Source organism: Schistocerca gregaria, chromosome 2 (genome assembly GCF_023897955.1).
Source record: "Schistocerca gregaria isolate iqSchGreg1 chromosome 2, iqSchGreg1.2, whole genome shotgun sequence".
NCBI lineage: Eukaryota > Metazoa > Arthropoda > Insecta > Orthoptera > Acrididae > Schistocerca > Schistocerca gregaria.
Window position 1 is genome coordinate 352,628,184 of NC_064921.1, and position 26,198 is coordinate 352,654,381.

Genomic DNA, 26,198 nt, shown 5'->3' on the forward strand with positions numbered 1-26,198 from the left:
AGCTTTGTGTGATAGCTGTTATGTCATGGGCAGTCAATAGCCCAGAATAGTCCTCGATGGATGGTGGCGAACAGCAGCCTCTGCTGGCTTATCCCCAAAATCTCTCCTAGGGCATGTGGCCTTGGGATCTACCCTCCAGACCAGCCTGTAGTACCGATTGTTGGCCTCCAGTTAGGAGTCAGAGACTTGTAGCATCAGTGTCGGCTGCAGGAATGGGGTGAGCGGCAACAGTGGCTCTCCCTGCTGATAGTGGATGGTGTACAGCTACTTGGCCCTGCTGGTGAAGCCTTCAGTAGGCCAGCATAATGATGGAGGCCTCTACACATCACCAGTGATGTGTTTCGAGTTGGCACTGCAGTTTACAGTGGCAACGTCCCATCAGCAAGATTTACAGCTCCACAAACGACTGTAAACAATAAGGTGTGCAGAGGGTCAACTGATATAGCCTCCCCTGTACTATAGGACAGGTGCAACTGCGAGCGAGGTTAAGAAAGTAGTAGTATTTGTAGTATTTATGCTGGTGCTTTCCATGAGTTCTGCTGTGGTGAAGCTGGTACTGATATCATGAAACAATTTTGTCATGTGGTCAGTTGTCTTAATGGCTTCAGAGTTTCACAACTTCATCTTTCAGATGCTCTTTTCTGCTATATCAGTGGTTGAATATTTTCTGTTGCATTATAACTAGGCTTTGTTGTGACCAGTATGATGGCATCTGCCTGTCATCACAACATTATTAAGCTTTCTTTGCACAGTGGGGCACTTGACTGGTCCCACTTGTCGCATTCGCTTCCATGTTCACCTCTGTCTACTCAGTATTTCTGTCTAGCTGTCAGTTTGATGGTCATTGACTCATGCAGCTTACTTCTGGTGTCACCAGAACTTCAACAAATTTTTAGTGTCAGTCTGTGATACCATTGCAGAATGCAATTACGCTTTATTGAAGTGCAAAACACATGTATGCTTGTACTACAACTGTTGCCTGGAACCAGCAACATTGCATTCCTCATCCATGCCTCGTAATGCGGCAACTGCTACTGTTTGTTAAACTATTATCATGGGAAGAGACCGACAGATTCCAGAGTAATATTTTTAAGCCAATTACAGAAGTCAGCAATATAGCGCGCGCGCGTGTGTGTGTGTGTGTGTGTGTGTGTGTGTGTGTGTGTGTGTGTGTGTGTGTGTGTGTGTGTGTGTGTGTCACAAACAGTTGACTAACTTTACATGGATGACGTTTTAGTTACCTAGCAATAGCAGGTTTCTAAGTAAACTACTACTGCATTCAATGAAAGGCAGATAGAGAACTTCTCACTACACAGGACAGTGTAAATGGATTGCAGTGACTGAAGTATTTTCAAAGAATTTTCATTTAATATAAAGGAATATGGCATTGTTAGTTAATAAACATTATAATTCATGCATACTTGCTTCACAGTTATGATAATTTGTGGGGAATATGGCATTTTTCATTACCAAACATAACTCCCATATACTTAAATCACAATCATTTTTTTGTGATAAATACAGGAAAACTTTCAGCAATAGAGACTACATTCTATGATGATAGGGATTCTGTGAATCACAACTTCAATCAAATTTCTATTTCTTTTATTCACAAAACAAAATAAATTCTTGGGGATAAAAATAAGGAAGATGCAGACAAATCCACAAATGATGGACTCTTCAACAATTCAGACAATGTACATACAGGCATTTAGAAAACAAATGAGAGAAGGTATAACTCTGATGCTCCAGTTGTAGCTCCAGAAATGTAACAATTAAAATTCTTGTCCTAAAACACTTCTCTGGCCTGATATCCAATTTTACCTGAAATACTAATGCAATAGCCATTATTTCCACACCCTTTCAATCATAAAGTTTGAATGAAAGAGTCAATGATTACTTTCCAAGACAGCAAAGAATTCCAAATTTAAAAGATTATTCACAGTAATTTAATGTTATCTGTGAAGTTCAAATTTGTTCTCACAAACAGGTACACACTTAATCAAAAGATGAATTTAGTAAAGCAGACATAATTTTACAATAATGACTTTTCCTCTGTGTTGGAAAACAGTTTTCATTTAGTTCAAATAGCTTGTCAACTTAATGTGGAAAATTTTAAATAATGCTTACACTGAGTATTTACCCAAATTAACTTCTGTTTAAAAAAAATTTTTATGTGCAAAGTTTGCTAGGTGAAATATCACACTGAGGTTAAGACAGTCTTCCTGCACAACAAAAGAAAATTAAACAATAAACACAATTTGTGATAAGAAAGGAAACCAAAACACAAAACAATTTTAAATATATCAAACAGGGCACAAAGGATAGCTATATTTATGTATCTCACTTCTTTCACTTGTTTGTTCATCCAGACACTCACTCTTACTTCCTCAAATAATATTTTATGAAAACACACTGTCTGTACACTAGGTTCTTCAGATAGGATATATAAAAAGTCCATAAACAATTCTTACTATCAATTTCTTACTTAGTCATTCAGTATTCACTCACAAACACACAAATGCACAATGAAAAATGCAACAGCAGGCCTCTCCTAGAAGGCAGATCATATCACCATTTTCTTCTCATCAATGTAGTTCTTTCAGTACGAAATCACAGTGTAACATTTTAACAGTTCATTTTACACAACACACAAGTGTAAAATTTCATATTCAAACTTTCTCAGTATGACAGCTGACTATGTAAATGTATCACAAGCAGAATAATAATGCCCAGTTTGGAATCTTGAGCAATAGGGCTCACTAATATTTGTTTTAACTTGGGTGACAGTGGTAAAAGCAAGTATTTACATTTGGTAAAAGTGAGGAAAAGTCATTTCACCAAAAATATGTCATTTATGACTGAGCTATTCTGCAAATAAAAAACACACATTTCTGTTATACTGGCGGAACAACCAAAGCTAACAGAGTAATCACAGCTTAATAAAAAAAACAAACACTTCTGTGTTTTTGAAAACAATACTCAGAATTTTCAGTCTGTGTAATAGCACTATTTTCGTTCCCTCTGAGCATCATTATTCAAACTAGCAATACTGTTCAAATATTCTTTATTAATCTCAACAGTCCAAGTGCTGATACTACGATAAATGGAAAGAATGCTGTCCTTCCATAGCAGCAAGTTTTAACTTGGCCTTCATCACTTCAATTGAAGAATAATCTGGTAGTTTGAGGTAGTTTACACAAGTCATCACAGATGGTAAAAAGTCATCGGGGTTCATATTTGGTTCCAGTGTTTTACGAACAACTGTGAGCGGTGGGGATAGACTTTTGAATCCTGTAAATGAAATAATGGTATATATCAGACAATTTGTAACTGTAATGCTTTCAATTTGTACAAATCAGATAAAGTTCAGTTTATAAAGATATTTTCTATCAGAAAGTAACTAACACTACAACTTCTTATGGGGAAAAATGGGAGGGAATATTTTTTTAAGGAAGAAATTTCTGACAGGGCTGGATAATTTGCGTTTTCTGTGAGATTTCATCTACTTCAATTCAAATGCACATTTTAGTTCTTGTTATATTAGTGAACAAAATGATAAGCAAAGGCGGAACAGAAAAATTGTTTACCTCCAACAGGCAGCCTTGGAGACCCAGTAACAAACTGGATAAAAAGTCGCCGTTCTTCACTATCATAAAGACTTAGAATTTCAAATAAGAAACGAATAGCACGAGAGTCTGGTGTATATCCATGATCTGGTCGGCAGCATTCCATAAGCATTTTGACGTCCCAACCGGATGAGGATGCAACACCACCACAGAAAACAGCTTCCAATTCCTCCGGGTAAAACATGTGCAAATGAGAAAGTGGAAAAACAGACTCAAACCCTTCACGAAGGGCTTCCATTTGTCTTGAAACACCTTCAACCAGGAACCAGTGGCAGACAAGCTATAAAAAGAAACCAAATATGTAAGTACACTGCTTTCTATCGTACAGTGACCAAAACTCTCAAATAACTAATAAAACATCTTTCTTGTTTCCACATTCTACAATTATGATGCAGACAATTTATAGAATTGAAGGACTACTAGCTAATGTTTCTCAGTTTGGAAATTACAGGAATGATAATTCTATACTTTAATGTTAACAGTTGAAAATCTAGCAGCTCAATACAAGTAGCTCTTTGGTGCCACTGCAAGTTTAGTTTTATGTTGATGGAAAAAAAAAACCTTATTTTCAGAGATAAAGTGGTGAAATATTACAAAGTGGTCCATTTTTCCCTTAATGAATCACTGTTGCATAAAACTTTATTTCAACGCAATTTTGACAAAATGCAGAAAACAGTAATGGGATGCAGTTGTACATATACAAATAAAGTTTATTAATATTGTTCTATGACGGCATCATATTGCATGCTGGACAAAATGCGTATATATAATTCATATACCTTTTTTTTTGTTCTTTTGCAGAAACCTAGCAACTGACATCCAATACTGGCACACACTGAATTTGTTGAAACTATTCACAACAATCACCAAGTAGACACTGAAGCAAGACAGGATACTAATCAGTAGGTCATTTGTACTATGTATACTCTAAGTCAAATGTTTTCAACATGTACACATTATCTGTAACTTTACTGGTGCTGTTTTAAAGTTCAGTCAACAAAATCTGGATGGACAGCGCAAGTGGCTAATTTCTGTCCTGGGATGGTGATAAAATAAAAGTGATTGTATGTGAAATGCATCAACACTTGGCTAATGCCCTGTTGGGGCCTAAAATAAGCCTCTCTCCACATATGAAACTACTGATTAACAATATGGATCACAGAACCGTGACACATTGACAGTCTTTTTTTACTTTTACTTTTCTGCACAAAGGCTGTACACTGTTTCTAGAAGTTGCGCAGTGCAGAGCTTAGCGGCTGATGAGAATTCAATTCCACTGCACAACTAAATTGTGTGGGGACATGGTCATGAACATGCTCCCGAGGGCAATCATTACCACCTACAATATTTTTCCACGTGAGTTACGCAAAAATTAAATATTAGCATGTGGCTTTTTATACCGGATTATGGAAAAAGGAAAGAGTGAAGAGGAAGATATCATTTTACACAAAATTTTACACAAAATTCTCAATATTTTTGACCTAACATTATACTTTTGTACATTCAACTAGAAATGACGATCTCTGTCATTCAGTGACATGGTACTGTTCAAAGAAACACCATGATAAAGTTTATTGTATTTTTCTGTTGTTGTACCCTTTCAGTTTTTACTACAATGTGAATTTCATAAGGAGACCAAAATGAGGCTGCCTCATTACGATTCAATGGGCAAGTTTTTTTACTATTTTTAATTCACCGAAACGAATATACAGATAAATGAGGAGGAGGAGGAGGAGATCAGTGGGTAACATCCTGTCTACAACAGAAGTGATTAGAGACAGAGCACAAGCTCGGATTAGGGAAGGATAGAGAATGAAAGTGGCTATGGCCTACTGAAGGAACCATCCTGGCATTTGCCTTAAGTGATTTAGGGAAATCACTCAAATTATTTTTTTGAGGTTATAATTTCAGCCTAAAATTTCCGGTGAAGATTTTGGCTATTTGTGATTTCCAATAAACCTGCAATTTCAGAGCTATATGCCAATTATAATATTTTTATCTTCAGGATACCACAAACTCACTCTTTCTTCAATTAAACTTATCAGTTTCTCACAGTTCATATTTCGCGTGTGAGAATTTTGGTCAATTTGACTGAAGAAAACAGCAGCTGAAAATTAGATTTGAACATTGTAGACCTCACTTCAAAATACAAATGAAGTTTATTAAAAACAAAGATTCCAAGACTTACCAAGCGGGAAAGCGCCGGCAGACAGGCACATTAACAAAACACACAAACACACACACAGAATTACTAGCTTTCGCAACCGATGGTTGCTTCTTCAGGAAGGAGAGGGAAAGACGAAAGGATGTGGGTTTTAAGGGAGAGGGTAAGGAGTCATTCCAATCCCGGGAGCAACCATCGGTTGCGAAAGCTAGTAATTCTGTGTGTGTGTTTTGTTAATGTGCCTGTCTGCCGGCGCTTTCCCGCTTGGTAAGTCTTGGAATCTTTGTTTTTAATATATTTTTCCCATGTGGAAGTTTCTTTCTATTTTATTTACAAATGAAGTTTATCATTCTAAAAGCTACAGTAGTTGCACTCAATTCATAAGCTTAGGAGTTGAACTTAAGCAAGGTTATTTTGTAGATTAATTTACTATTTAAAACCACATAATTTGTCTGCATACAGTTTATAGTTGTAGATGATATAAAAATCAATACAAAAGTCCGTTCTCGTGGTTCATTTCCTACATTGTCACTATTCCACATAAGAACAATACAAATGCCAATAGTACACGACATACATATTCATTGGTGTTTGCCGCTGTCTCAATCGAGTTTGTTAGGGTGATAGCATGTAAGTGACGTAACAGCTACCATGGAAGAATACATGGTTTAAAAGAAACCATTCTCTTGTCACTGGTAGGAAAACACTGAAAACATACCGATGAAGTGTTGGTCATATAGGTGTAAATCGTGAACACAGGTTTGCCAATCAGCTTTTCATAGCATATTTGTAGTGAAGTGGCAGTGTTGTGCAAACAGTGGCACTGAGCCGGGCTTTCTGGCCCCTTAAGCAAACCTGCAGCATGATTAGCACTTTTTTCCAGAAAAAAAATAACTTCCTTCTTGAATTTGGCACTACAATGAATGAGATTCATTATGGTTCACTGAAACCAGCACTTCACAAATACAACAAAACAATACATGAAATGAAAATGAGCCACAGCTTACGAACTCTTAAATGTGCCTTATGCACTGCAGGTATTTAGGTAAAGAAACTAATTTTTGTTGCTATGAATATTTGAAAGGCTGCTACATTCGAAGATGAGCAATACTGAATTTTTATTTCCTTTGTTAAGGATGTGTAACGATTCAATGGAAAAAAAGAAAAGAAGAAGACAAAGTAGATTCGTCTGTGTGTACAGTATTATGACTGGTTAATTACAATCCGATAAAATTTTGTGGGTATATCCAAGGCTTGCAACACACGAATTTGTGTGTTAATAAATAAGCTCTCACTATACTGCACACCACACCAGTTTAAAACAGGGACACCAAAACTAATATTTTGTACACTATTAATATTTTACACTATTTTTTTTAAATTTAACACTAATTTAGAGAACAACAAAGATTACCTTAATGTAATGGTCAATTGTATGTACTGTGAGTGCCATGTCTTTGCCACCACGACACATTTCCACATTGGCATGACCAGGTAATGTGAAATCAAGTCCAAGGTCAGCTATAGGACAGCCATCCAGATCTAGATGTTCAATAAGGTGGCGACGTTGTGGGTCCTGGGCGAGGCGATCTCTCAGACGAGAAACCTGTTGGAGTCTACCCAGTGTAGCATGAACTGCCGGGCACACGTGAGCCAGGTCAGGTAGTGAGAGAGTTCCTTCGTGCCCCAGTAGCCAACGATAAAATACAACACTGAACGGCAGATCCAGCTGTTGAAAATTAGAGTATATAATCCCATTTAACAATTCCACAAAAATTTTAAACGTTTCCAATTCTGAGCAAAATAGTAGAATCAACAATAATAATTGTTTATCTTTTAACAGTAAATTCTGATGAAAGCAACACACTAATATCATACACAATAAAGACTAAGCATTTTTTGTTGCCATTGTCAACTCAATATTAGCGTGAACCAAGTTACAGTTTTGCAAAAACACTATTTCTATTACAGGTAAGAAATGTGCTTATTTTCATCAAAATTGCTAGTCCAGAGCTTCAGCTGGAAACCATCACCACAGTGTCAAATATTAAGAGATATTTTCTTCTCGTAATCCAACCCTCTTACCAATCTTGTGCCTTCAGATTTGGGTTATGTCATTTACATAAATATTAGGAAGTATGTGTTTGATACAACTTCTTCTGCCACTGTTTCTCTTGCACTGCCAAATAAATGGCATCAATTATAACTGTAAATGGAAGGCCAACAAAGAGACCAGTATCTGGAAAATGGCAATAGATGGTCAAAATCCAGGTGGTGATGACTGACATGTCGTATTAGAATACTCTTCCACATACAGTAGTTTCAGCAACGCTACGTTATTACTACTTCTGCTGATCTCCAGTGTAATTTGTAAGAAACTCCTAAACTTGGGTAGCAACTTACCATCTCTGTACATCTGAATTACAGGCACTCCCACACAAACTGATGCATCAGTTTTATATGGTCATGGAACAGAAAAGTGCTCTACCCAAGGATTGCATATGCAATTTTTGTGGTCAAAAAGACTTTATACCACATTTATCTTTTCTTTAGTTCTAAATCTTCATTTTAATGTCATTTATTTACAACCACTTTATGACAGAAAGCAAAATGTAACAAATTCGTGGTTTTAGATGCCCAAGATTTGTGTGAATTTGTCAGGACGGAGTGGCATAACTACTCAAGTCACCAATGTAGTTAATAGTAACAGGCTACACAAAATTATGCAAGAACTAAAGTCATGATGATCATGACATCGCTAGCTCTCCTTTGTGAGAGATTACTGAAAAAGAGGAGAATAGCTTCTTTTTAAAAGATAGCAGAAAAGGTTGTGCTAATGACTTGGGTGTAATGATTAATCAGGCAAACCTAATCACATATTGTACTTTTAATGAATTTTGTACATTATACCAGTATCTGGGAGAGATTTAACTGCATCTTATGAAATACACAAAAACTAAACTTACCATTCTGGAATCCATTACAGCTTTTGCCATTAATTTTCCAAGAAACCTAAATTTGCTCTTGACTTTGGCAACAGTACTGGACTTTGCTGTGCGAGGAAGAGGTGTTGGGAAAAGGCCAACCGGTGAATGAATGTAACTGGTGCCACCTTCACTGTCAGTTGGCTCTGTACGTTCTCCATTCCATAACTCCAAATCTGCACGCTGCAGTTCACGAGATACGAGAGCATAGAACTCCAATGTTGGACCAAGTCCTGTTCCCACCTGTAAAATCACAACAAATCAGTGGCCTATGGCCAAATATTGAATGCACTGAAAATATTGTCTGAAAGTTCATACAACTGCAACATATAAAAGAATAACCTTTTTAACCGATTATACACAAACATAACAAAACTGGCAGTTTATATGAGAAATGCTAGAACTTTTTAAATATACTTTTCATTTGAAAACCAATTTAGTCAGCAATGATCTTCTTCAGATAAGTCCATGTTAAAAAATAAAAAAATAAAAATTAGTGCAAAGACTGGCAGTGTTAAAAAATAAAATATGTGCTAAAACTAAAGAACAAACATTATTTATGAACTATACAGTGTGGCCAGTGTCAGCATACTGTATTTGCAGCTGTAGCAAAAGCATGTGTCACTCACAGCATACATGTATTAAAAATGCCATGTATTACGAACCTCCAGGATGATGTGTATTTTGGAGAGAAAACAATTCAATCTTTATACATAGCAGTAAATGAAAAGATTTATGTTAATTTAGGGTGTATATGTGCACAAGTGAGGGGGTGAGAGAATTCTGGATTTCCCAGCTAAAAACACACTTTTTTTGTGTTAAATGACCATATACCTTACCTTCCCTTGGAACTGTGAAAGTTATCAATCCTTTGGATGGTTAAGGTTTTATATACCAGCATAGAACTTTCCAGCACTTTACAAGAAAACAGTAAACCTTTGATGTGCAGCAACATGTATGTTGCATATTTCCATTTTATGATATGATGCAAATTTTCATATTGCGAAAAAATAAATTCAAATTCCACCAATCACAGCACATTAGTTTCTGAAGCATTGAATTAGAGATTGCGATGCAATTTTGTAAGCCAATCATGTTATCTCCCAAGCCGATGGCAGCAGATATTCAGCGCACAGTAAACGTGATGTAGTCAGCCAATAGCAACATTACTGTTAAGTAGTGCGAACACGTAAATGGGAAAGTTAATGGTCTAAATTAATGTAAATAGTGTAGCTACTAGAAAAGCTAAGCTTTTACACGTAATATTGCCCCCCCACCCCCAACATAAATGTCTTGTCTTCTGGGCTCGAAATTCTTTTAAGTGTCTGGTCCTCAAAGCATTAAGTTTAAAATGAGAGTCAATCTCTCTCTGATTTGTAATGCAAAATAATTCATCTGGCATAAAACAAAATTTACTTTGAAATCCACCATTCACAATATTTTCTTGCTACCTGTTAGAAATAGGTTCATTTCAGCAGTTACCAGAGAGCGCCAGAAAATGGTCATTCCTGCGCATCCACAGCTATGTATAAAGCTTTAACGGAGCTTACATTACTTCATAAAAGTAAAAGGATGTCAGATGATACTCTAACGGCATTGAAATTTTGTGAACCATAATAAATATGTAATTTGACTTTAAGTGCACATTTGTATGTCCAGATCCACAATGAAGTAGTCCCCAACCTGATATTAAGCTTTTCACAGTATGGTATTTGGGATGTAAATTCCAATTTCTTTTCTTTTTCCTCCTTTGAATACAACTGTTTTATCTCAGGTTTGGTTCTGTATTATGGCATAGGTTACAGAAGATGAAAATGTGCACTCTAAATTCAACAAACTGTTGAAACTAGGCAATAGTGTGGAATGAAACACTTTGTTTCAAGTAAATTGACTACTTCAGCGGAAAAGATTAATAAAAGCCGAATTTCTTTAGCAAATCGACATAAAAACTTCACCGTTCTGCAAGACATATCAGTCCTTACCAGTCAAAATTACAAGAATTTAACTGAAAACGAAAACAATGAAAAATTTCCAGAATTATCAGAAGTTCCCAGGTTTTTTCCCCATTTTCTACTGGACTAAAAAATTCCTGTGTTTTTCCTGGTTGTCCCGAGGAGTAAACACCCTGCAGTTATTTGCATTTTGCAAGTTCACAGTACTGCTATGAGTACTCTAATGGTAGCTTACTATGCAAACCTGTTCAAGAAAAATATAGCGAAAACTTTTCTAGCATCCAAAATCAAACTCATTATTTGGCCCATGTTCAGTAGTAGAAACTAATCTGGACACCCTATTTTTGTTCTTCCATACTCCTAAAAACTCTTACTTCATCAATCTCTCCATACAATTTTTCCACATTAAACACACAAATCAACAACAAAAATATAAAAAAAGGATAGATTCCTGCTCACCATTTAAAGACGACACACTGAATTACAGACAGATACAATGGAATGATTGTTATAATTTAGCTTTTGGCCCAAGTCTCCTTCAGAAAAGCAAGCACCCATCACACACCCGACTGCCACTTCCGGCAGCTCGGACTTGCATGCATTCCAGTCTGAGGAGCTGTAGATGACTGTGTGCATGAATGTGTGTGTGTGTGTGTGTGTGTGTTTTCTTTTCTGAAGAAGGCTTTGGCTGAAAGCTAAATCTTAACAATCTGTTTACTATTCTTTAATATGTAGGGTGCACCTGACAATGTGGCTTTAGGCCATGAAACCGGTTGTGTTTCAATAAAACAACCATTTTAATGGCTATGAATGGACTTATTCTTAAAATCATGCCTTTCAACAGCTGTGGATGCCCGGAGTATAAAACACTTTGTAACGATCTCTTTGTTGTTCCTGTCTGTAACTCAATTTATCATCTTTACAACTGAGTGGCAATCTATCCTTTTACTTGCATTGTTGATATTCCAACCTAGAGTTTTTATTGTCTGAAATCAACAATAACATCTTTAAACATAGTAAAAGCCCAAGGTACCCCACTAGCACTTTGTTTCAAGTTGGACAACATCCACTTACTATCCACTTATGCCATAACCACCATTCTCTTCATTTCCCAAGTGGAAACTGTATCTCCACCCCATCTTTCCGTCCCACAATCCCCCTTGACCTGCTTTAGTCCTTAATCTGCAGCTGCCTCTGACCCCTTTCTTGTCATAACTGTTACCATTCCATTTACAATCCCTCTTCCGCCATCTTTCCACATAAACACCAACCACTTCGATACTTTCCTTTATTACCCAACTATGCTTGGGCTTGCAGGCTTCAAGTACACATATTGCTATCCTCATTGAACACCTAATCACATTATAAGGCCCTTTTTCTTTTTTATTATTAACTGCCTCTTCTAAATATGATTCTCAATTACAGATAGTCTTTTTGTATGCCTTCAGTTGCACTAAATTTATAACCTGAAGCTGTACACAATACAAGTTTTTATGGTGCATATTTATATTTTATCAGTACAAAGACTCATTAGTCTGTTAGTTCACTCTGCAAGGTATACAGATAAAATACCAGAAAGAGAACTGAATTTTCTGGGACTGTATTCCCAGAAGGTATTGGTTCACACAGTCTTATTCTTTAGTCAGGAATGTTGTAATGAAAAGGAAAGATTTAAGACTTTAGTTTCATAACCCTTGGATTATTTGGGAAATATCTTCAAAATCTAGAAAAACTGTCCATGAAGAAATGTGCAAGTGGAGCTGTGTAAGTTTTAACTGTAAATATATTGTTCAATGACTAAATCCAAAGACACATTTGTCAACAATGTTTATCAGCCAATAGACTGAGAAAGAAAATTTGTTATAAATCACAGCAAGCAACTACAAAAATCATTTACTGAAAAAAATAAATTAATTTCCCAGCTTATGGCAAACAAAAGCCATATTCTTACAAAGAAAAAGTTCACAAAAGCTGAAGCAAGAGAATGTTATTTGCATAAAATTACACTTTGTGCAATGGAAATTATAATTCATTTAATTAAAAAGTTTTTCATGTTTCAAGATGAGGATAAACCATTGAGGTATGTTTTATCTAAACTTCACACTGCGTTAAATTTGTTGGCTGGAAAGTAACAAATATATTTAGATCAAAAAAGGACTACTCAATGGGATAATATTCACTGCAAATGTTTTAAAAAGAGCTACCTACTCCAATGTATTCTTGGGCACTACTGTGTAATAAGCAAATAAGAATTATTAATTTGTTTCACATCACTAAATTTACTAATTTAATGCTAATATAAGACACTACTATACATGTCTGATTTATGCTTGAAACATGGACCACTGTATGCAAGAAAACAGTGCAATATGTGTTGATGATAGTAAGTAGCATACACGAATTTTAAAAATGGCATCCCTTACCTCATCATGATACTGGACTTCGAGTAAAGCTCTGGAACTAGCCAGCTCCTGCATAAGGTGTTCAGCTTGCTTCAATATGTCGTCACGCGATATGACACGTTTACGTCTGTCGAGTCGTGGAGTTACACGTTCCTGGGAATCTGAATTGCTAAGTTCTGGTGTCGAATCCAACAACCGCTGCAGTGCTCGGTCACGGTCAAAGGAGGTTGCATAGAAAAGTAGCTGACGTGTCTCAAATGGAAAAAGAAAGGGGCTGAAACAATGAAAAGTAACTTAAACTGCGTTCACACATTTGGTGTCAACAAACCTGCAGGCAAAAGTATTATTACTAAGAGCATAATTGTGGCCAATGGGAAGGAGGAGGCCCTTAAGCACTAAGTAGCACTGTGCGTAACTTGGTGTTCATTTTTTAAAGCATGTGTTTCTGTAGAAGTAAGGCTAGTCATTCACTCACTTGCACTCTGTCAGCTGTAAATACAACTCTGGATCTTCAATGTACTGGTGTGTGTGTGTGTGTGTGTGTGTGTGTGTGTGTGTGTGTGTGAGGGGGGGGGGAGGGGGGGGGGAGGGGGGGTAGAGCTACTGGACCCTGCCACAAGTTTTTACAAAAATTCATGAGCAGAACAGCTTGAATTTAGTGTAATTACCAACATAAGTTTGAACAGGTTTTTTTACTACTGCTCCTGATAGAGGCAGCTTAATGTTTGCAGCCTCTGAGAGAGAAATAAATATTTTTTCAACTACAGCCAATTTTCTCTTCCTCTGGCAGCACCAGTAAACTTGTCAAGTTACTGTGGACAAACAGTATAATATCACCACCACCACCACCACCACCACCACAACATTATAATGAGTACAGTGGGATTTGAATGTTGGATGTAACTTCCTATGGTAGGCACTACTACTGTGCAGCACCAGAGTATTTATCCTTTTGTTTTTCCATGTTCTTTATCCTTCACTGTGGAGGATTTTTTAGGTATTTTTTCAACAGCTTTAGATATAATGAAATATTGAAAATTTTATGCCATTCAGCTTTGCTCTAGTAATTCTTGATTTTAGCTGGCACTGTGAGTAAAACAACTTGCAACTTTAGATGTTTAGATTGCATGAGGGGTCTTAATGGTAACACAAATGGTGAGCCATCCTCTCTTCCTGTTCAACCAACATTTTGGTTGGTATTGTGGAGATAGTCACCATGTCATAGGCAAACAGTAGCACATTTTATCAAGTATTAGCAACTTCAGCATCCATTCAGATCTCACTGCACGGTCATGCTTTTCAATGTGAGAGCTAAACAAACCATGTCTCCTGCTGATGATGACATACGCTTCAGAGTGCAGTGTACTTAACAAGGCAGATCTGAGCATGTGAAATGATCAGTCTTGCAAAAGACTATAAGAAAGCGAATTAGAATTTCTCAGAGAAGAAATTCAAGTGGATCTGTCAATGACAGAGACAGAGTAATGCACAGCTCAAGTGGTTTGGCCATGTGAAGAAGATGAGAAAAATCTCTATATAGATACGTGCCAGGGGAAGACCAACTCAGAAACAGATGGCTGGATCAGATTAAGAAGTTCCAAACTGGAGAAATGTATTAAGACAAGTAGTATCAAGTGTGCTTTTTAACAAAGTAACATTTTGAAATAAAAATAAAGCAAGTAAGCTTTTCTTAGGAATTTTATTTTTTGATGAAAGCCTGTTCTTTAGTCTACTTTTCTACACAACTCCCATCAATATTAATATGCTTATTTATCTTGCAACCAGCCCTGAATACCATCCTCATAGAAATCTGTTAACTGAGAATAACTTTCTTTAAGGATGCAAGGAAGATGAAAACAATGAAAGCAACAGCAGAGCATTCATCACTTGAAATTCTGGGCAAGAAAAGGTACAACAAATGAGGAACAAAGGGAGGCACTGCTTTAACACACACACACACACACACACACACACACACACACACACACACACACACAAAGTATGTGCTACAGCCTTCAGGGCTGCTGAAAGTACTTACTTTGTGTGATCTCCATGCCTGACTTATTACAATTCTGGATTTCCCATTATCCTGATGAAGTATAATGGAAGCTGTGGTATCTAAAAGAGGTTGAATCAGTGATTTTTTTCTGAAGGACTATCAGTACAGATCTTGTTCAATTCAAGTAAAAAGATTTCTGCGTATCTATGAATCCCAGATGAAGTGGTAATTCACATTTGTCTCTTATTTTTATGACAACATTTACAATTTCTATGTGATCCACTGTAATACATCCATTTCTAATGCCTGCTAGTTCCTCAGATTGATTACATTCCAAAGCTTTTCAAGTGTGGAAAGTGATTATTTTAGTGAATACCTTCAAGATTATGTGGAGGAAACTGACAGGTCTGTAGTTTTTAAATATATTGTTTGTCTCCTTTCTTGCAAAGTAGAATCATTTTGGCAAATTGTCTCCTTTCATGTGTAGTCTGTAAATCCTCCACATATAACCTTTTCCTTTGAAGTATGATCATTCTAGGAGCCTTTCCTTTCTTTACAACTTCGACAGTTTCATGTATCTGTTCTGGCATCACTTTTGGAGTGCCCTTAATCTTATTAACAACTATACGTGTTCCTGGATTTAGCTCTTTTCATTGTTTTCAATTTTTCATTTTAAAAATTTTTCACAATTCCTTCGTACATTGCATTAAGACACAGCTGATCAATCATGTTTAATTCAACATATTCTTTCATGTTAGTATTGTCCTTGTCTTTAGACTGTGCATAAATTGGAAGTACATACTGGCAAATAAAAATGTAGTTTACTGATCTTCACGAAAATTTTAATTATATCAATATGGGAACTAATATGTTTAACTGTATTTGATATTATGATAATGTTCAGCAAGAACATTTCTATTGTTCTATAATTTTCATCATAATAGACTGTGTTTAGGATTGGTAGTGACTTTTGATATCTGGCTAAATAGAGGCAATGTGACGCCACTGACCAGTAAATATCAATGGTGAGTGGCTTTTCCTTCCGCACTGCCTGCATTTCGGTTGGTAAAATGCCCCTGTTGCCATGATGTAAATACACAGTACCACATGGTGTCACACATCAGATGAATCGATGTTCATCAGCTCTCATTGTAAAAGGGTATTCTTTGGCATTCAAGTATTCTCAGGGTTGCCACAAATTTCCCCACGTGAAATTCCCTGAAATTTTCCTGATTTTCAGGCGAGTTTTAGCATGTTCCCCTGACAAATTTTGATACCTCAAAAAATATGTATGAATTTCTGTATTTCTCCCCTGTATGAGCAAAATCTTAAGTACTAACAACAACGTCTTTTGAAATGAACGGTTTTCAGATGGAGAAGGCAAGCCAAATGGTATGTGTGTTTCATTAAGACCATTGTTGTTATTTTATTTTAATAAAATGAAACACATTTGGTGACAAAAATACGCATTTCCTTGGACTCTCAAAACAGATTTAAAATGCCTTCACTGTTCCCAGAAATAACCTCCTCAGAAAAAGTGTGTAAGGCAGGTAAGAGTTATGTAAACCCACACTACAGGTGACTGCCAACAAAATGTTGGTTCTACTATGTTTGTTATTGTCAGTTATCACACACTGCTTTATGTCTGTTATTTGGAGGTATTCTGCGATTTTTCTTTCGAGAATTATACGAGTACCCCAACTGCCACAATTTTCACCTTCTATTTGTCTATAATTTCTAATATATGAAGCGCCAACACATACTATAATAAATAAAATGCTTAAAAATGCCGCATTGTACAATGTACTTGTGGTGAGACAGTCACAATTCCGGAAATTCTTCGCCCACGGCCTCTGGCCTGCCAAGGAGCACCGCAGTCCTGGGTCCGTGGATAAATCACAAAATCCACCGCATTACACCACACACAGACAAACCCAGCCTGCGGGCAGATTGACGGGACTAGATTCTATTGGCAGGGCCTGCACTTTAGTGGGAAATGTTGGGCTTCAGATCAGCAGACCTGATCCATTAGATATATCTGCAGAAATGACCCGTGGTCTTGGCCAGCCACAAAAATTGACTCGCGGGCCAGCTATTCATGTGTCACAGTTACCATGTTGATGAAATGAGACCATGGTGTTTCACTCCATGCAACAGATAACTTGTACAAATGAGGATAGGTAGCAACTCGCCGTAAAGATGATCGATGAGTCACAGACAGGCATGTAGAAAAGACAATCACACTCTCAGAACTAAATTTTCAGCCACAGCCTTGTCAAAAAATGAGAGCACACACATATTCATGCAATCACTCAGATACAACTCGTGGGGATGACTGCCGTCTTCATCCTCTGTGTCTACAATCTCTGGGAATCAGATCCAAACAAACCATTCCTCATGCCTCTCATTGGCAGCTTCTAGGCTAGTGGCAAGAGGTGGTGGCAGCACTGACTGCAAGCTGAGGAGAGTTGTAGAAAGAGAAGTGGCACACATACTCAGCTGCTCCCATCCAGCAACGATGCCTGACACTTCAGTAAACAACCCACTGCATCTACTGAAACAAAAACAAGATTTCCCCCCCCCCCCCCCCCCCCAAATTTCTCTGACATCTTTGAAATGCCCTTATTTCCAGAACTTGTAGCAACCCTGATTCTGTCGTCTTCACGTATTGTGTTGGCATTGCATTTTTAATAACCATGCGCCATGTCTCAACATGAGATTTGCAACAACAGGGCATATATGCGGGGAGAGAGAGAGAGAGAGAGAGAGAGAGAGAGAGAGAGAGAGAGAGAGAGAGAGAGAGAGAGAAATAAATAAAATAAAATTAAAAAACCACCGTTTTCCCAGTTAAAAATACATTTTTTCCCCAGGTGAAACTACACTATACCCCTTGCGAAAGTACTTTCTTCCCTTGTTAAAGTAACAATATACTTATCAATCCTTTGACTCGTAAATGTTTTATACATCAGTAAACACCTTCCCAACACTTTGGGGGGGAGGGGGAGGGGGAGGAGAAGGAGAAGAAGAAGGAGGAGGAGGAGGAGGAGGAGGAGGAGGAGGAGGAGAAAGAAAGAAAGAAAGAAAGAAAGAACTCGTACACTGCACATTTTCATATTACAAAAATATAAGCAGAATGCCACAAAATTTGGCACTGTAGCTTCCTAAACACAAATCGAGATTCCACTACGCAATGTGCTGTCAGCCAATCATAGCTCACGTCACACTATCTTGCCAGCCAATGAAAGCAGATATTCAGAGCACAAGACACATGATGAAATCAGTCACAAAAACAGAGAAAGTTATGGCTTAAATTAATATACACACAGTGGAGCTGAAAGAAAAGCTAGGCTGTCACACCAATAATATGGTCTTTTTTATCGTGTGTTACTCTTTAAAATATCTCAAACATAAATGTGCCTGTAAAATTTTAATTTACTTTGGAAGTAACACTTCTGAAACCACCATTCACAGTATTTTCCCATTATGTGTTAGACATACAATTTACTAAGTATTTTTTAGCCTTCATCCTAAAGTCTTTAACACATTTTGCTGTTGGCAAACACTAGTGAATGCACTCTTCCAATGTTGTGAACGGTGCATTTTATTTTGACATTATTCTCTTGTTTATGGTTTTTGCTTGGTATTATTCTGCAGTAGTAGGCTGAAGTAAAACTGCTACAGTAACAGTTCTTATCTGTCAAAATTACAGAAATTTACCTGAAAACTGAAACAATGAAAACTACCCAGATTTTTCCTGGATAACCTCGGAAATATACACCCCGAATAAAAGTGGTTGTCCAGAAATACGTTCACAAGCTGTAAAGATAATTTTCTGCTGCAAAATATTCATCAAATTTGACATTAGTAATGGACAACATGTCAAACTATGTTGTGATGGACGAAACTCCAATGATGATGTGGGGGAAATCAGATACAGCTAAATCCTGCTTTTACACTTTTGCAGGATCTTTAAAAAATGCAGTAAAATGCAGAAAAATGGAAAAGTGGGAAATAACATTTTAAACAGCAAATGTTACGTATAGGATCCCCTCTTTCATTTTCATACTTTATGCCTGATATCAATGGCAAGAGATTGCTATTTGTTGTTACTTACACTGCTACTTTCTTTGGTAATAATCAACAAGAACCAAATAATAGACTGCATTATGATGATGATGTTCTGAATGAGAGTTTAGCGAAAAAAAATTCCGTTTGTAAATCTTTTCAGGCGCCTCTTTAATACATTGCATTCTGCACAGAAATTAGAGTCATCTTAGATTTTAAAATCTAGTCAGCTGCCGTGCTTCATGTCTGACTATCACTATACAGCATAAGAATAATATGAATATAAATATGACATGATACGTATACTCTTCCGCGTTTGCTGTTGTCTCACTCTAGTTTTGGAGTTTATTAGGCAGACAGGATTTACATGAGATAGCAGCAAACACAAAAGAATACATGGCATAATGTTTACATTCTTCTACCTTTTCTTTTAATTTATTTACTGCCGCAGAGGTTTTGGCACCAGTATTTATCTTTGTGCCTGCAAAGCATGCCTGTGTAACGCTACATATATTCTACGGCAGAAGTTAGTTGTGGCAGCACCTATCAACATTTTTCAGAACTTCTGTTGACTCTGAACTCGATTCTAAGCCGCAGGCAGTTTTTTGGATTACAAAAAACAGAAAAAAGTGCGGCTTAGATTCGAGTAAATACGGTAGTATTTGAAGCTACAAAATCCCATACCGGTAACACAAATGAGTGAAAAAGTTTCTATCAGCAAGGCAGAAATGGTAATTGTCACAACAACACAATTACTCAATATTATACTAAGTGCTGGTCAGAAAGTCAGTGTTTATAATGCTGACATCCCTGTAAGAATAAGACATCAGAATATTTTCTGCCTAATCTCATTTTCAAACAGGAATCGTCATATCCAGAACACGACAACCAACATTGAACATTTCGTTGCTCACCATGCAGATGCTATCTGCTGTAACCATGATGGTAGATTGCCTGTCATTATTACCAACGGATCTTGAAGTTGCCTGCTGGCTTTAGCAGCAATTTTACTGTTTATGAACTCCTGTAAAGCAGTAAGAAAAAGGGCATATATATATATATATATATACACATATATATTAAATAGCTGCAGTACAAGTCAAAAATCTGTTCAATCTTAATAAACAGTAACAAATGTTTCATTAAACAAATGGTGTAGTAAATATGGATTCCATGGATATAATACAAACAACAATTTAACAGCGTACCTGTTGAGTAACAATAGGTTGATATTCAACAGCTGTGTACAAGGTGCCCCAGTATCTGTTCAAAGCATGTAGTACCCTAAGCAGACACAAGACTTCAAGTGAGGCATCCTGCACTGTGACAGAATCAGGAAGACGTGATGTTAAAAATGGCACCAGTGGAGAGTTCAATGATGGAACAATGCCATCTGAAAATGCAACACGAATGTAATATTAGCAAACAAAACTGCCCGACAAAATCTGAAAATGTAACACAAATGTAATGTAATATTAGCGAACAACAATGCCTGATAGCATACACAGAAGTGAGGAACACACACCAATTACTTTAAAATAATGGAAATTCACTGATGGAACAAAACACGCACGCATGCACGCACGCACAAATACCCAATAACAGTAGGTATCACAAAGTTCTATCCAATAGCATCAGGTGTTTTCACCATAAGAGTTTGCATAACACTACTACTCAAAACCATAATCATATTAAAAAGTGGTAGTAGTAGTAATAACAATAATAATACAGCACAGCTTCACTCACTGTAACAAAACTAATGTACGAACAACGTTGAGAAGGAATAAGGGGTTGTGGTGGTGAGTGGAGAAAACAGAAGGGGGAGGGGTGTGGAGACGGTAGGGTGGCAGTGGAGGACAGTTTGGAGAAGCGTGGAAAGGATGATTTGGAAGGCACAAAAAATTGTTTTATTCTAGTCACCCAACAAAAGAAATTTCAAATCTTCTCTGTCCTGGTTAGATATGTAATTTCTGTATAAATTAAAGCAGAGCATTAGCCACATGAAACCTCAAGCTCTGTTGTGATCAGAGTGTTATCTTTTGGTGGAAGTTACTAAGTGCCAAAGTTGTAACTTAAGTTCTAGTTTGAAGGGTAGAATCATTTGAAGAAAGTCAGCCATTGAATGCAATCTCTGCAACACTTACTTATCCACAAAATGTCATTATAAGTTTTCAGAACAGTCACTTTAATGTTTTAGCAACTGTTACAAAATACAAGGATTGTTCCTAATACTACGAGCACAAAAAAGCAAGGTAGGAAGATTAGGATCTAACAACCCAATGGTGATTATATTACTAGAAACAGAGTAAAAGCTCAGAGGAAGGAAGGGAAGGGAGAGGAAAGGAAATTTAAAGAAATTAGAAATGTTCTTTACAAATGAATGATTCTGGTACTTACAATGATCATTATGGTTGTACCAGGGATACAAACCCTAGACCCTTAGGTGGTCAACTAAATATGACAACAGAATCACTGAAACTTTGTGGCAAATTAAAACTGTATGCTGGACCAGACTTAAACCTGCAATTTTTGTTTTTCACAAGCTTATGCTCTACCAGGCTGTGGGTAAGCCATGTCTCCACCATATCTTTTCTTCCAAGAGTGCTGGTCTTGCTAGGTTTGCAGTGGAACTTCTGCAAATTTTGGAAGGTAGACATGAGATACTGGTGGATGTAAAACTACGAGAACGAGTCATGTTCAGTTAGATCATCAGTAGAGCACTTGCCCTCTAAACGCAAAGGGCTCCGGTTTGAGACGTAGTCTGGCAAACTGTTTTAATCGGCAGGAAGTTTTAAATCGGTGCACACATTGCTGCAGAATTAAAATTTTTCTGGAACGTAATTAGTAACTGGCAGCAACTTGACAATGAAGACCAATTATACCTATAAGAAAGTTGTCTGCAGAGCATGCATTAGGAACCCCAGTTTTGAAACAAAGTGTTTCAAAGGCTCGGAGCAATTAGTGTGTAAGCCAAACATCCCATTGTGGGAGCCTCACTCTCCAAGTTGCCCACTTATGAAACCTATAATGTAATTGGATTTATACAAAAATCTGCTTGCCAAGAGGCGGCAGGGGAAAACACACATAAAGGTATTGAAATTTTCAAGCTTTTGGAGTTATTGGCTCTAGCTTTTGGCGAAAGGGGTGAAAGGGGTGAAGGGGGGGAGGGGGGAAGGGGTGAAGAGGGGAAGGGGTGAAGGGGAGAGGAGTGAAGGGAAGGGAAAGGGAGAGGGAGTGAAGGGAAGGGAAAGGGAGAGGGAGTGAAGGGAAGGGAAAGGGAGAGGGAGTGAAGGGAAGGGAAAGGGAGAGGGAGTGAAGGGAAGGGAAAGGGAGAGGGAGTGAAGGGAAGGGAAAGGGAGAGGGAGTGAAGGGAAGGGAAAGGGAAAGGGAGAGGGAGTGAAGGGAAGGGAAAGGGAGAGGGAGTGAAGGGAAGGGAAAGGGAGAGGGAGTGAAGGGAAGGGAAAGGGAGAGGGAGTGAAGGGAAGGGAAAGGGAGAGGGAGTGAAGGGAAGGGAAGGGAAGGGAAGGGAAGGGAAAGGGAGAGGGAGAAGGAGTGAAGGGAAGGGAAAGGGAGAGGGAGTGAAGGGAAGGGAAAGGGAGAGGGAGTGAAGGGAAGGGAAAGGGAGAGGGAGTGAAGGGAAGGGAAAGGGAGAGGGAGTGAAGGGAAGGGAAAGGGAGAGGGAGTGAAGGGAAGGGAAAGGGAGAGGGAGTGAAGGGAAGGGAAAGGGAGAGGGAGTGAAGGGAAGGGAAAGGGAGAGGGAGTGAAGGGAAGGGAAAGGGAGAGGGAGTGAAGGGAAGGGAAAGGGAGAGGGAGTGAAGGGAAGGGAAAGGGAGAGGGAGTGAAGGGAAGGGAAAGGGAGAGGGAGTGAAGGGAAGGGAAAGGGAGAGGGAGTGAAGGGAAGGGAAAGGGAGAGGGAGTGAAGGGAAGGGAAAGGGAGAGGGAGTGAAGGGAAGGGAAAGGGAGAGGGAGTGAAGGGAAGGGAAAGGGAGAGGGAGTGAAGGGAAGGGAAAGGGAGTGAAGGGAAGGGAAAGGGAGAGGGAGTGAAGGGAAGGGAAAGGGAGAGGGAGTGAAGGGAAGGGAAAGGGAGAGGGAGTGAAGGGAAGGGAAGGGAAGGGAAAGGGAGAGGGAGAAGGAGTGAAGGGAAGGGAAAGGGAGAGGGAGTGAAGGGAAGGGAAAGGGAGAGGGAGTGAAGGGAAGGGAAAGGGAGAGGGAGTGAAGGGAAGGGAAAGGGAGAGGGAGTGAAGGGAAAGGGAAAGGGAGAGGGAGAGGAGTGAAGGGAAAGGGAGAGGGAGAGGAGTGAAGGGAAAGGGAGAGGGAGAGGAGTGAAGGGAAAGGGAGAGGGAGAGGAGTGAAGGGAAAGGGAGAGGGAGAGGAGTGAAGGGAAAGGGAGAGGGAGAGGAGTGAAGGGAAAGGGAGAGGGAGAGGAGTGAAGGGAAAGGGAGAGGAGTGAAGGGAAAGGGAGAGGAGTGAAGGGAAAGGGAGAGGGAGAGGAGTGAAGGGAAAGGAAACAATCAGTATTTCCTTTTCATCCTGTCCTTTAAGTCTCCCCTGATCAGGGTTTTTGGCAACTTTTCCAAACTTTCCCCATTTCATCAGCCTCGCTGCTCATTTTCCTTTCCCCTTCAACCCTTCTGCCAGAAGGAAGAGTCACTAGCGTCGAAAACTGGCAAATTTCAATAACTTTGTGTGTATGTGCGCACGCATTTTCTTCTGCCACTGTCTGGTGAATAGATTTTTTTTCTATCCAATTACATTTATGAAACCTGTAGTAATGAAATAATGAGTGAAAGAGGAAGCTCTTCACAACTGAATTCAGTTCAGTTGGAATTGAAAAGGGACCTAGTTTGGTGGTTGGAGAAATGTTCTTACTACCTAGAAGCAGAGAGATTAAATACTCAAAAACCTGGGCCACTGTTCAAACATTTTGTTGGATGAGACTTCCTCTTCATTTACAATAATGCGTGTCCACATCGAACTGCTGTTAGTGATCAATCCATTTTTTGCAATAGAATATGTCACCTGTATGGAGTATCAAGCAAGATTTCTAAAGCTGAATCTCAAAGAGCAAGCTTAAGTAAATGAACTACTGTCCTTCAGGTGCGACCAAAGTTCCTTCCAGATATCTGTATAGCTATTTCTTAAAAGCAAACCTTACTGAATTGAACCTCTTTATTCAATTTACTGACAGCAAGAGGTATTGCTATATATTGTAAGAACCAACAACTGGTAACCAACCATACCCCCATGAACAATTATTATTATTGAAGACATCTGCAGCATTTGCTACCTTTTTCATACATATCTTGTTTTCTTATTGTTTGATATGTAACTTCAGTTCTGCCCTTTCCTGACAGTATGTTTTGGAAACTGCTGAATGCCCAATGCCTCAGTTGATAATTTTGTTCCAAGAGCTTTCTGACAATATGTTCATGTAATCTGCATTCTGACACTGTGGATGACATTCCAACAATGTAGTATGCTAACCACACCCTGAGCAATACACAGGAAATACAAAGTACAGAAAGGCAGTCACTCGTGTTAGAAACACGCGATTCTATTCAGTGCACAGCAGACCAGCGCCTTAACAGTGGCAGCGACTCCCAAAACAACTAATCTAGGATATGCTATCACTGTAATGGAATTATTTACAAAAATACCTAACACTTGCCTCATGAAATGTATGCTTTTACACAAAATATGGCTCCTCTGGACTTAAGTCTACATTTTATCAATGTTACTTGAAGGGTAAATGGACTACCTACATCATAGTGAGGCTCACAAAATCTGTTTTTATGATACACGAGAACTGAATGTGCACTAAATTCCTTTATTCCCTATCAGACCTGGCAGCACTGAGATTTCTTTTCACACGTCTCTATTTCTCTTTTGCGTTTCTCCAAATATGTACTACTAATGTATTACTAATGCCAACAATAACTATAAAATACCATTCCAAAGGCTGTCTCCCTTGCGACTGCGAGAATTGGCTTTTGTGCTGGTACCCTTGCCTTTACGACCAGAACTGGTCAAACTGGGTTTCACAGTTACTGCTGCATCCTCTTCTGGAACAGGCCTGTGAACAGAATGGTTGTAAACCACCACAATGTAGATAAAAAAATAAGAACTTGAGTACATAAAATGTCATTCTGTAATAATTAGCCAACTGAAATAATTTGGCAAAGGTGGGGTTGGTGAAAGCAGTAGCGACCACCCTAACTAAGCAATAAATCATTTAATTATTTCCCGTAAACTGAATGTGTGTGCGGTGAAAGTGTAAACTTTAATTTTAACCACTCTCTTTCTTGCATGGTCCCTCATGTGCCACTAATCTGTACTGTGCCTTTATCCCCTAACCTCATCTCCCTTCCTCCCCCCTCCACTTCCCCATTTCTTCTAAGATGCATCAATTGTAATCACTACAGTACTAGAGTCTAAACGCGTGCAACAGCCAGTCACTGAAACGTCATCTATTTTATGTTAGTCAAGATAAATACTACTGGAGCAAACTGTATCATATTATGAGTTACATCTCATTTTTACTATTAAACCATTTGCTGCTGCCATAAATATTTTTTTTAATTAATTTATATTGTGAGTGTCTCATGCTGCAAAGTAATTCCCATTGTCAAGTGTTGTTTTATTTTTATTACATGCGATCATTATGATATTACTCTGTCACAGAATTTTGAATGTACTGTTACATAGAAACATACACACATAAATCATCACTCATGCAGTTCACCTGAGCATGTCATGAACAGAAATTAAACAAATCAAACACAGAGATAATGTACATGAAATATTATACTGTAAGGAAACAGCATGTAATTACATCAATTTTAAGTTTCTAGTTATCTGAAAAAAATTCTGGGAGTCATGGCGACAGTTCTCAACTGCCCCATTCCAGGCATTACTTGAGCAACTCCTCATCTGTCAAAATCAGAGTTTGGCGACTATTGTTTCATTGAGACTAAGATAGACATGGTGTGCGTGTTCTTTCCTT

At 38.2% G+C, this 26,198-nt stretch overlaps 1 protein-coding gene across 15 annotated transcripts in view; it reads right to left on the reverse strand.

Annotated features, from left to right (window-relative positions):
* Positions 1 to 1,588: 1,588 nt before the first annotated feature.
* Positions 1,589 to 26,198, reverse strand: part of LOC126337040 (E3 ubiquitin-protein ligase TRIP12) — a 215,765-nt gene continuing 191,155 nt past the window's right edge. For all 15 annotated transcript variants that reach the window (XM_050001352.1, XM_050001355.1, XM_050001353.1 and 12 more), the window contains 8 exons: positions 25,144 to 25,268; positions 20,404 to 20,588; positions 20,110 to 20,219; positions 13,153 to 13,405; positions 8,760 to 9,020; positions 7,208 to 7,522; positions 3,591 to 3,909; positions 1,589 to 3,294 (listed from right to left, as the gene is read on the reverse strand). In XM_050001352.1, coding sequence (XP_049857309.1) covers positions 3,098 to 3,294; positions 3,591 to 3,909; positions 7,208 to 7,522; positions 8,760 to 9,020; positions 13,153 to 13,405; positions 20,110 to 20,219; positions 20,404 to 20,588; positions 25,144 to 25,268 — 1,765 coding nt within the window. In that variant the 3' untranslated portion in view covers positions 1,589 to 3,097. The remainder of the gene's footprint in view (positions 3,295 to 3,590; positions 3,910 to 7,207; positions 7,523 to 8,759; positions 9,021 to 13,152; positions 13,406 to 20,109; positions 20,220 to 20,403; positions 20,589 to 25,143; positions 25,269 to 26,198) is intronic.